Source organism: Lepisma saccharinum, chromosome 10 (genome assembly GCF_977018435.1).
Source record: "Lepisma saccharinum chromosome 10, izLepSacc3.1, whole genome shotgun sequence".
NCBI lineage: Eukaryota > Metazoa > Arthropoda > Insecta > Zygentoma > Lepismatidae > Lepisma > Lepisma saccharinum.
In genome coordinates, this window is record NC_139238.1 from 64,308,526 (window position 1) to 64,320,973 (window position 12,448).

The window sequence follows — 12,448 nt, forward strand, 5'->3', positions numbered from 1 at the left end:
AGAGGGATTTTCCTGGCATTGTTGGAGAAAGTTATATATATGACTATTTTCAAAGATTTGGGTGATATCATTCAATAAACATTTCATATTTACTGGCTGATGAGACGAAATAGTTTTCCAAATTGAAGAAATTTGACAATTCCTAACAAAGGTAAGCCTTAAATTTATTTATTTTTGTCAATAAAACTAAAATTTGCCTCAATTTTCCAGAACTAAAGCAATGTGAAAATCTTAATCATAGAAGGAACAGTAAATATGCATGCAAAAATAACCGATTTTAAATTAATAACAACGAATTTTGCCCTAAACCGCGAAAAATAATACCGAATTGCAGTAAAAAATAACATCGAAATTCAGTTGAAAATAAAACGAAAATTTCACGTCCCTAATTATGAGTAATGGTAAATTGGTTGCCATTTTTTGCGGTGTCCTCTTTTTTATGAATTTGTCCTCCTTTTTCACCATGCTCTGTCCTCTTTTTTACATGTATGTGTCTGGTCACCCTATGCTTTGACAAATGGTTCGAATGAATGCATGCAAAAGTGTATTGACCATAAAGGAGAATACTTCGAAAAACAATAAAGCAGTTTTCAATGCCAAATTCCTGTTTTTTCATTGTTAGGCTCAAAATATAAATAGTGACCCTCGTAATAATAGACTAGGAAATATTTTTAAAAAAATAATATGTGATGAGAGGATAGTGGTAATACAGAAACTTGAGATAATTACAAACAAAGAATGTGATACGAAAGAAAGGATAAAATAATATAAGAGATAATGATGTACATACATCTGTACAGTTTTTGTTTGAGTGGTTAACAGAAGTTTGTTAAGGTAATTGTTAAAACAACATTAGTATTAGCCTGTGTAAAAAAGAAAATACTGTATCATTTTCAAATCATTAACCTGAGGAAAGCTTCATGGGTAAAACCTATTTTTATTTCTTCCTTTTCTTTTGTAATGAAAAGATTCTCTTGGGCTATCAACCAGGTGAGCTGTGGAAAGGACTCCCAAGTTTTCGTGAGCTAACGTCGCTCTCATCTTCAGGGTAGATCTTAAAGACTTACTAAATACTTTCTTCTTTTTTTGTGCTTGTTTTGTGGGGATTTATTGGATATTAGCCACCTTCATCTCTACCCAACAAAAGACCGTGGTACTGTATCCCCTCTCTGTCAATTAGGGTAATAGTCTGGAAGTACTGCCTGTGCTACCTTGCAAGGTGGGGAATGCAAAGCAGTGCAGCTTGTTATAAAAATATATAGTGGTTCTGCAAAAAAACAATAGTATAAATAATTAAAAGCAAGGTAGTATTTGATAGGGGATATGAGGAGGAATTGTCCCCATGTGGTTTAATATTTATAGCATTAAGAAATATATATGAGTATATTCCCAATGCTTCGAAAGAAGTTGCTGAAATTTACCCTTCACTGGAAAATTTTAAAATACCACACTGATTTTTATAAGTACTCCAAAAAGTATGTATTTTGGCTGTAAATTGAGGATGAAACAAATAATTTTAATACAGAGAAAATTAAATTTAAAATTTCACATGGACTTACATCAACACATTCACTAGTGGAATTCTTTCTCTATGGCCAGCCGCACAGTGGATACAACATGGCACAATGAGTCATTCTTGTCACAAACAGTCTCAGGGAAGATTTTACATCAGCCTCTTATAGGCACCCACACACCGGATGAAATATTTTAATTGAGTCACCTTGCGAAAGGTTACTACAAAATAATGATGATCTGTGTATGCGCGAATCAGTTCTCTTCAGCCACAGATCTCTAATTACTAGGGGCAAAATAATCCTATATGAATAGCCTCTGTGGCCCTGCAATGAACATCGCAGTCTATACACATGTAGATTCAATTCAAAACATATAAATTGATACATTTATTCTACATACACATTGATACATTGATTCTGCTGTAAGCAGTTGTAATGCATCGTTACTTACTTTCCAAATTATAAAAGACAGGCCTACTGCATACATGGACGAACTCTGCTATCAGATTTTAGCTAACAAGCAAAATTACTCATTGCGTCATGTCACTTTGTGTCTTGTCATGTTGTGTTGCACGCTGTGGTGTCAGATCCTGTGTGCGGCTGACCTAGGAGGTGAAACTGACCATTTTATTGCCCTCTTAGCAAGAGACATAGCAGGGTCATGAATGCCACAGCCTCCAGAAACAGCAATATTAATGACAATGTTAGTCTGTGGAATCTTACGGACGAAGTGCATAAATGGCAGAATACAATTTTCTATGTATGGAGACAGTGAGTAAAATAGTTCATGGATCAGTAATGCTAAAATGATATTGGGAAAGCTGCTGGGTAGCCTGATTCATGCTAAAGCATCTGATATCTGCACAAGAACATCTGTTGTGTATAATTTTGTCTCCAGTCAACATCCATCAAATTCCAATCTCTCAGTTCCATCTCATAATAGAACGTCCAAGATCCTCAGGCATCCTCCACCTATGCTACAAGTTACCGGACCATGTAAAAACTTGATTTTACTCGGAGAATGAATTTGTGGACCTCTAATCCATCAACTCGCAAACTCACACATAGTGCAAAGTGCAAATGAAAGTGTAATTAATACTAGCGACATGGATCCATATTAGCCTGGGTACCATCTCATATTTATTTTCGACGCCAAGGTCCCATGTTTGAATCCCGCTCAGGCTTGGTTGTTTGTGAATGTCCATTCATCAATTTCATCATTTCATCACTCATCCCCATCTTCGCAAATTAGCCAAGAGACACAAAACGTGAAGTAAAATAAACTAAAACAATCAATCAATCAACCATCTCATATTTGTTGTAATGATTTAATGGACGAAAACAAATTTCCCTTCAAATATTTTCCTATATAATAATTTAGTGGTTCTGCAGTTCTCTTAGGGGAGTAAATCCCAAAGACAAAATCTTGAACCCTCAAGGTCAAGAGTTTGGCATGTGACTTGCTATTTTCATAGTAAAAACACCATTATTGCAAAGCCTTCAAGTCATACAGCCTGATGAAATTATCTAAGACAAACAGGTGAAGTAATAGTTATGAAAATTGGAAGTTTGAATATATTATCTCTGTGTATTGCAAGATGTCTAAGAAGTCTAATAGAATATTTAACAAATTAAACTTAGATGTATTTGCATCACAGGAAATAAGGTGGACTGGGAAGGATTGTGATGTATAGGAAAAGACAAAACAAACCTTACAATACCTGTGGGTAGAGCCATGAATTTAGAACTGGATTTTTAATCAAGACAAAATAAGAAATGTGATAATAGATTTTGAATTGAGATTTTGTTTTAAGCTCACTTTATTCACAGCGAGGCTAATCAGGACTGGACCTACAGTTTAAGGTGGGATTTAGACAACTATGTGCTTCTACTGGCTATCAAATCCAGGACCCCTTGATTACAATGTGACAAGTGTTACCAGTATTCCATGAAAGGCACATGTTATGCTCATACAACCTTTTATTTAATCCTACAATAAACTTGAGATTTCAGAAACCATAAAAATATTTCCACGTCCCATTTTCCTAGGCTGATCTATTTTGCACAATAGCTCATCCCTTGCCTTGAGTACAGAAGTTTGTCAGCTTTCAGTGAACACAGTTTTTCCACCTGCTTTTTTTTTTTATGTGTGATATGTTGGATCTCGGTGTTTCTGGACTTAGACCTTATGTCTTCAAGTTCTGCCAAAGTGTGTTTTAGTGGATTTCGTATTTATTCATTTATAACTCAGTTCAGTCAGCACTTTATTTAACATTTCTTCACTATAATTTCTGAATGGACAGGATCCAGTATGCCGTTTGTAAGTGGGCAGGGGCGCCGACTTGTCAAAATTATTGGGGGGGGGGCTCTGATCACTGAAAAAAATTAATGAATGACTCTCCCTCCCTTTTTTAAAAATAAAAATTACGTCTTCGTATAGCAGTTTTTAAGCAGCTATTATATTCCTCATGCAAATGAAATGTAACTTGAAAAACGTTTAGAAAATGTTTCAAAGTCTCTTTATGTCTTTTGTGTCTGTTCATTTGTTTTTTAGATAACAATTAACATTTTTATTGAAAAGTATGTATTTACATTAAGAGAGCAACCTAACAGTTTTATGCCGGCCTCGGTAGGCGAGCGTGTTGGGTGGTCGACTCAACTCGCTTTGATCCAGAGGTCTCGGGTTTGAGTCCCGGCGAGGGCATGGGTGTGTTTTAATGTCCGTAACAGACATGTAATGGGTTGCAAATAACCTTAGTGTTGACGTACCCATAAAATAACGAATATTTACAATATTTAACTTTATAAATTTAATTTTGCAATAATAAAAAAATAACATGTACACTAAGATATAAAGTGACATACACAACAAAAACATATGAACATGATTTAAAAATAAAGCAAAAGTTGCTCTATGCAGTGGGTTATTTTTTTATGAACTCATTAATGAGCGGTCTCAGGTCCAAATTATCAAGCACAGTTCGATGTATGTGGAGTACCGCTAAGCTGCTTAGTCTCTTCTGCCCCAATGTAGATCTCAAATATATCTTTAGTCGGCGAATAGCACTGAATGACCTTTCCGCTGTGGCTGTCGTCACTGGCACAATGCGGAGGACCATCATGAATTTGGTAACTTCAGGCAGGAACTCCTGGAGGGTGCTGTCTTCCAAAAGAAACTTCCTTATGTCACGCATGGTAGTTGGAACCACTTTCTTCTGTTTGGCGATATCACCAAGAATGGACATGTGTAAGGAGAGCCTATCGGCATCCAAATCTTGGCGAAAGAATTCTCGCGTTTGCTGAAAGTTTATTGGGCAACTGTTCACAGTTGAGGTGCATTCTTTCTCTACGGCTGTTATTTTTTGTAGTCCTGTAGATTCATGTCCTTGTTTAACACATGATTTTGCTGTGTCACACACGTCAGTGTATTTGGATTTATAATGCTATTTTGGAGTGTAGAACTTGTGATGTTTGGCAGCATCAGGATTTTCAAGTCTCTGAGGGACTTGACATTGCCGGGGGAATTCTGGCTCATCAACTAGGCTCGGTTTGCCCTCTGTGCATTTCAACCAGAACTGCTCAAAACACATTCGCTTTTCATGAAAGATGTCAATCAAGTATTTTAGTTTTGATTCCACTTCTGTAGCACCAATGCATGGAGACTGAATCTTACAGTTTACCTCTTCTATTGGACCCATCACATGGCAGTAGAGGAAGAGAAAGGAAAATGTCTTGAAGTGGAGCATTGTCTCCAGGTATCCAGCACATTTTAATGCTGTGTCAGTAGAATCTTCTTCAGTAAATTTCTCAAGAAAATTGAGAAGGTTTTCATAGTTCCTTTAGATCTGTTGCACACTGGAGGCTCTCAACGTCCACCGACAAGGGCAAAGTGTTCGCAGTCCAGTATGCCCAGCCTTATCATTCACATCAATAATATACCTAAATATTTGCATTCTTTTAGGGGATTCCCAAACAGTCTTTAACAAGTCCTTGGCTAAATTCATTGTCTCTGATTAATATATGTATAATAGTAATAATAATTATATACTTAGTATATAGTAATAAGTCATGTGTTTTGCTGTCTCAGGTCATAGCCCCCCCCCCTCCCCAAAGTTGATGGTTTAGCAGTCTCTGCCCCCCAAAGTTGATGGTCTAGAACATTTCAAATGTGTATTTAAAGTTAAGTTCATGTGGCACAATTCAGAGAACTTTACAAGAGAAGAAAAATAATACATTAGATCCTCTTAAGCAAAATTATTTGGGGGGGCTCTGCCCCCACATCATTAACATTGGGGGGGAGGGGGGGCTCGAGCCCCCCCAAGCCCCATGGAGTCGGCGCCTATGTAAGTGGGTGACATTCTTCATCCTCTGCAAGAACACAAACTGACTTTAGAAGCTGAAGGAGATTCATTTGTGTTGAACAGAATGTGTCCCAAAGTCAAGTATCAAAATTTGTCAACACCACATACCACATACTTCACATCAACAGCGTATAATTCACTACTTTCCCTATACCTCCAAAAAATATTCTGGTCTCACACTTCTTGCTTCAGAGTGCATTCACGAATAAAAGTTTGCAGACAAGTTTTGCACAGTCGCAATGCAGTCAACAGTGGCAGCGATTGGGTTCCAAAACTGTAGGGCAAGAACAGTTTACTTTTGCTTGCTAGATAAGGTTTAGCTTAGTGTGGGAGCAAAAGTGGTAAAAAGTGGGGATGCAACTCGCCCTAATTACCGCAACTGGCAGTCAAAGAAAAACAGTTGTCTGTTGTTTGCAGGAAAGCAGCTGGAAGTCCAGATTTGCACATGCAGATTGTTGAACATATCGAGCACACAAATTGCTGACGCCTTCATCAACAGAACGAACATTATTAGTGTGGGATTCCAGAATCAGTAAAATGTACCATCTGTCACAAAGTCACCTCACAGTCACAACATCACTCAACTTTACGTTACATTAAAATAGTAATATTAGGAGACCTTAATGCAAAAGTAGTCCAATAAACATTGGCTACAACAGTGATTGGAAATAATATTATTTCACAAATAAACAACAGGCACTTTCTATCCTAATAAAAACATAAAACAACCTGGAGAACTCCCTATAGTTGATCATAGATAAATGATGTGATGATAGGTCATAAACATGGTTCCATATTTTAGATGGGCCTTCCAGATGGCATAGTGATAACGTAATTGCCTTCTAATCAATGGATCCTGGGTATGATATCCATTAGAGGCACATAGTGGTCTGGATCCCACTGTAAACTGTAGATCCAGTCTTGATTAGCCTACCTGTGCATAAAAGTGGACTTGGAACTCAAACTCAATATTTAAGATGTCCATAGCTTTTGATGAATGCTTCCTGATACTGATCGTTGTCTAGTTCTTGCCAAAATCAGATGCAGGATATCATGTACAAATGAGAAATTATGAAGTATAATTAGGTAATAAATTAATTAGAGGAGGAACATGAGAGTTCTGGATACCATAGAATGAAATAATATAATAGAAATAATAGTAGTAAAGGAAGGGTAGATGATAAAGGAATAGGGGAAATGTCGCAAATTGCTTGTCGAGGAGTGTAAGTTGATACTCAGAAGAAGTAAGGAGATATGCATTCATAACTCTAAGAATGTGGCAATAACTAGAGAGTATTTATATTAAAGAAATCACATCAATCACCAAATCACTGGAAATAGCCTTCAGTGAATGGCTTAACAAGGAGTGTAAGTTGATAATTAGACAGAAAAATTAAGCATATCGAAGCATGATGCACAGAAAATACACAAGAGAAAAGGAGAGTATGAGGAGAAAAATGATGCAACTGGAAGGATTACACAAAAACAGGAGAGAACAGAAGTTCTTTTATAAATAAATAAGTTAAAAGGAGAACAAGATTTAAGCAGGTGCTTACAGGTGCTTACCTAGGTAGAATGAGCATGTATTAATCAATGATGAAGATGATATGAACGATGACAGGATTATTTTAGTGAACAAACGAGAGCATGGAGATCTAGAATACAGAGCCAAGATAGAAAAGGAAGTCAATATGCCACAAACGTACAAATAAATTAATTAGAACAGAGTGCATCAAATGTTGAAGTTAGAAATTCTGTTAAGGAAATAAACAACTGTAGAACACCAGTTCTGAAAAATAACAGTCAATATGATGAAAGCAATTCATTGAACTTATGTGTAGTTTATTGAATAGAATATGGGATCGTGAAGAGATGCAAGCTGGCCTCCGTGGTGGGGTGGTTAATACACCCAGTCAACACAGTAACGTTGCCACAACGTTGTATGAATGTTGTATTTATGATGAATGTTGTATGTAGGGGAACAATGTTGTGATAACGTTGCCACAACGTTGTATGCTTGTTGTATTAATGATGAATGTTGTATGTAGGGGAACAACGTTGTGATAACGTTGCATCAACGTTACAAAAAACATTCCACTGAATACGCTTTAGTTTGGATGATCACCACCACAAACGTCAGATCTGAGTGTTTTGTTTAATCTGAATTTGTGTGTGCACTGACCACCAAACCTTATATTTCCTACAGCGTACACTAGATGGCAGTGCGACTCAAATGAAAAACAAACATAACTTTTAGTAACACAAATAAGGATACTTTCGATTGTAATTAGTGAAAAAATGTGTTTTATTATCCTTCGAAAGATGTGTGAATATTAAAGTTGTAAGGAAGATCAGGAAATGAAATGTGTTTAATACAAGTGAAACTCCCATGATAAATATTTTTATTCCAGACTATATAATCAGGAGGTAAGTACTGCAAAAAGAAACTGATTACCAGATGTAGTTAGAGATTCATCAAAATCTCCAGACTAACAATTGCCTATTTTGGTGGAGCAGGAAAAGTTTTTATAATATGTAAAGAGAAACTGTGACATTAAAAACATGAGTTATTCCTATTTTGAGAGTTTTTAGTGCCTATCGATCGTCATCCTGGTTATAAGCCCTTAACCTCATAACAATGTAACCACGGATAGTGTAAATAATCCTGGCCTGGGTTTTCTTTGTGAGTATCCCTTCATTAATTTCATTATATCATTACTTGCTTCCATTTTCGTTATTGGTCAAAAGTGGCAGAAAAGCAAAGTAAAATAAACCAAATCAATCAATGAATGAAGAGATCTGAAAATAATGGAAGCAAGACCCATACAAGAGAAGGGAGACCATCTTTAAAACATAAAACTACAGAGGCATTAGTAACCTCAAGAAAACATCTGAAAAGCCTCATCAGATCATATACATACAGTGAGACAAATACCTGCAAAGACTAAAGAATTTTGCTCTAATAAAGGTTCAAAGTGAAAGTTTGTGTCCACTTTATGCACAGATTCACTAATCGAGACTGGATGCTCAGTTTAAAATGGGATCCAACCTGCGTTCGAACCCATGACACCTTGAAAGCAACTACATAGTTGGAATTTAAATAGATTATAAAAAGAAAAGTAATTTAAGCCACAAAGGAATTTAATATCCCTCAGAAAGTAAAAAATCTAGTAAGGATATGTTAAAAAGCCCCCTGCACATTGCAATATGTCAGAGGAACATGGGAGTGAGGGAGTGGAGGTAGAAGGGGTCACATGTATATATGATATCAGCCTTTGTGGAGGTGAAGTTATCAACACCATGCTCCATTTACCCCAGGAACCCATTTTATTAGAGGCTGGATGAACCCTCAGAGGTACTCAATTCAGGGCATTGATGGAAAAATTCAAATCAGACATTCTACCAGCTGGGCCACCATTGCTGTAGTAAAGGTAGGATGTTGATTGATTGATTTTCTTTATTTTACTTCGCTTTTTATGCCACTTGTGGCTAATTTTTGAAGATGGGGATGAGTGATGATTTGATGAAATTGATGAATGGACACTCACAAACATCCATGCCCAGGCCGGGATTCGAACCTGGGACCCCCTGGTATCGTAAAGCGATGTGCTAACCACTCTGCCACGGGGGCTGGCAAAGGTAGGATGGGGATGACATAGTAGTAGGTAGTAGCAACTACAACACCAAGAAGAGTACATGAAGCAGTACCTGAATTTCTCACTGCAGTGCAAGGAATGAGAAATAACTTTACATATTTTTCATTCCAACTGTAGCCTGAGTATGCCTAGGTAGATGTTTCACTGCAGGTAATCAGGGTGCAAAATCCTGGAGGGACAGGGGAGATTTCCCCACTTCAACAATCTTGATCTAAAAAATCCCCCTACCAAAAAATTGTGGGAGGAGAGTTTTTGTTATAACAATAAAAATAAGCAATTACCTTTTAACATCATACATACTTTACTAAGGAGACTATCGAAAAGAAAACCACAAAAGAACGAAGGATAATGTAAGGATTTGATTTAGTTGCTGCAAAGTCTCCAGTTGCTGTACAATAGTGAATGAAGTTCCAAACACTAGGGAACATCTGGGTAGCCCATAAGCCCCAATGTAATGGACGAAATTTCACCGTTTTTCTCGGTTTCATGTCTCTGTAGGTTATCAAGTTTTACTCCTGGGCTGCTCATATAATATGTTAGATGTTTGTTAGGTTCTTTCGCTCCCCACCAGTCTCCAATGATTTCGCACCCTGCAGGTAATTAACCTCAGAGGTAGAAAATGACATGACATAATATCATAATGGGTACAGAACCATATGGAATATTTCATTGTTAGTGAAGGGTATATCCAGTGATTGATGTGATTTGTTTGAATACTCTCTGGTTGTTGCCACATTCGTAGAGTTATGAATGCACAAATTTCAGTGAGGATGGCTAATGTGTAATTACATCTGTTCTGAGTATCAGTGTCTTTGCTTAACGTTCATACAAATCGTGTTGTATATTACAACATTTTTTTTTTTTTGCACGTTTATTCTTGCAGTGACATTTTGTTCCCATTCCTCTGAACTGTTTTAAGATTACAGTAACAAGATTTTACATACACGCACACAATGAGCCTTACATCGTTAACCACTCTGTACAAATGTATGTACATAGTGTTAGCTTGGAACATTTCTGAGGAACAATGAAACATTGCTACAGGTCTAAAAACTACTACAGAAATCAGGTTGATACTATGGCCTAAAGCAATTAAATTTTGTATTATTCCCAAATTTTATATTTGAATATGTTCTTGGAATTTTAGGTTAGATAGTTCATGGAAAATATATAAAATAATATGTTAATGTTTCTTAACGCAAGCTAGATGTTGCACTTATTAAGAACAATGCTAAGATGGCTGCTCAAGTGGCTGTTGAATTGATGGCCTTAAGGAGTGGATCAACCAGGTTAGTGAACGTTTATTATTATTTATTATTAGACAAGAGCGGGTATGCTTGAAACACATTTTGTTCTCGAGTATATTGCCGATGTGTACATGACAGTACATACATGAAATTTTACACACAACGAACTACATATTTCTTGTTTTTTTAAAATATGCAATAACTTCAAACAAACTATGAGCAGTTTGTGAGAACAAAAGTAACCGTGTAATGTTACAACCTGCTCCACCATGGGGGTTGGTTGTAAGATTCTCCTTAATAGAGGAACACACAGGAATATCTGAATATACATAGATAAAAATTAATGAAATAACTATTTATATTTGTGATATTTCACGACATACTTATTTTTCCACTCATGTTAAATGCAAGTATACCTGCGCTTATATCGAATGAACAGTTTTCATCATGTGCAAATTTGCATTAAATGTTTGCGCCGAGTCTACCTTCGTTTTCTTTGTTACAATGAAGTATTCTTTACAGAACAACATATAGGAGGCGAGTTGCATCTACGTGTACATATATTTCACATTTGTCAGCTCCTTCTACCTACTTTCAGAAATGAAAGCTTGTAGGGTAGTGGTTACCGTTAAGGATTGTCAACGTGATGGTCAACCCCTCCGGTGCAAGAAACTTTTCGTAAGTTTTAGACATGTCTCATTGCGTTCATTGTCCACGCTGTGTGAAATGGAATGATTCTGTTTGGCATCAACGATGAAATATTAAAGAATAAAATCTCCATTTCAACGAACTGAAAAATTGAGAGGGATAATTCTTATAAATATGAAAATTACATTCATGTTTTTAGTGGTGTGATTTCAGGTAAAATCGACGATATTTTATGCAACTACCTCTTCTCACCTCCTGTCTCCAGTCTCTTCTATTCTTCTCCTCTCCTTCTATCTCATGTCGCCTCTCCTCCTGTTCTCGCCTCTTGTCTCCATCCCAATCTTCTCCACTCCTCTCCTGTCTTCGATGTCCGACTCCACTGTACTCTTCTCCTCTCCTCTTCGTTCTTCTCTTTTTTCTCTCTACTGTAATATCTACTCCCCTCTTCTCGTCTGCTCCTTCCCTCGCCAATGTACTCATATCTCATCTCATTTTCCTCCTCTTTTCTCCATTTTCCTCATCTTCTTTCCTTTCTTCTCATTAGTTCTCCTTTTCTCTTCTATCCTCTCTTTTCTTCCCTTCCTTTTTCTCCTCTCCTTTTCCCCTTTCGTTTCCTCTCATTGTTTCCTTTGTGTAGACTCATCAGCGATAACAGAGTAGAGAGTAGTTTTTCTTTCATTCAGAAAGTATTTTGTCATTTGTGATATAATACTGAAATTCTTAACAGTTTCGCGTATTTCATAAATATCTACTGTGCATGTGGCAGCCCTGAAATTGAGCCTAACTCTACAGGCAACCCACCAACGCCTTGTGTAAGTTGGGTTGCTTAGTTTAAAATATCGCTGTCCTAAGACTTTTGCTAGATGCTGTACAATGAGGGTCGCCATCAACCCGTGCCAGAGCGTTACATCAAGATACGATGAGTCTGACGATAGAGAGCAATGGCCAAGTCGGAGGAGGCGTATTCTCTGACGTCCTGATGCTTCTCAACATGGGCGTAACATTGGGGGGGGGGGGGGGGG

General features: G+C 37.0%; 1 protein-coding gene across 1 annotated transcript in view; it reads left to right on the plus strand.

The window, feature by feature from the left end:
* LOC145994132 (pseudouridine-5'-phosphate glycosidase-like) overlaps nt 1-12,448 on the plus strand; it is a 170,708-nt gene that overhangs the window by 61,526 nt on the left and 96,734 nt on the right. Inside the window, exon 7 of the mRNA XM_083130222.1 lies at nt 10,739-10,820. Within this exon, the coding sequence (XP_082986348.1) occupies nt 10,739-10,820 (82 nt within the window). The remainder of the gene's footprint in view (nt 1-10,738; nt 10,821-12,448) is intronic.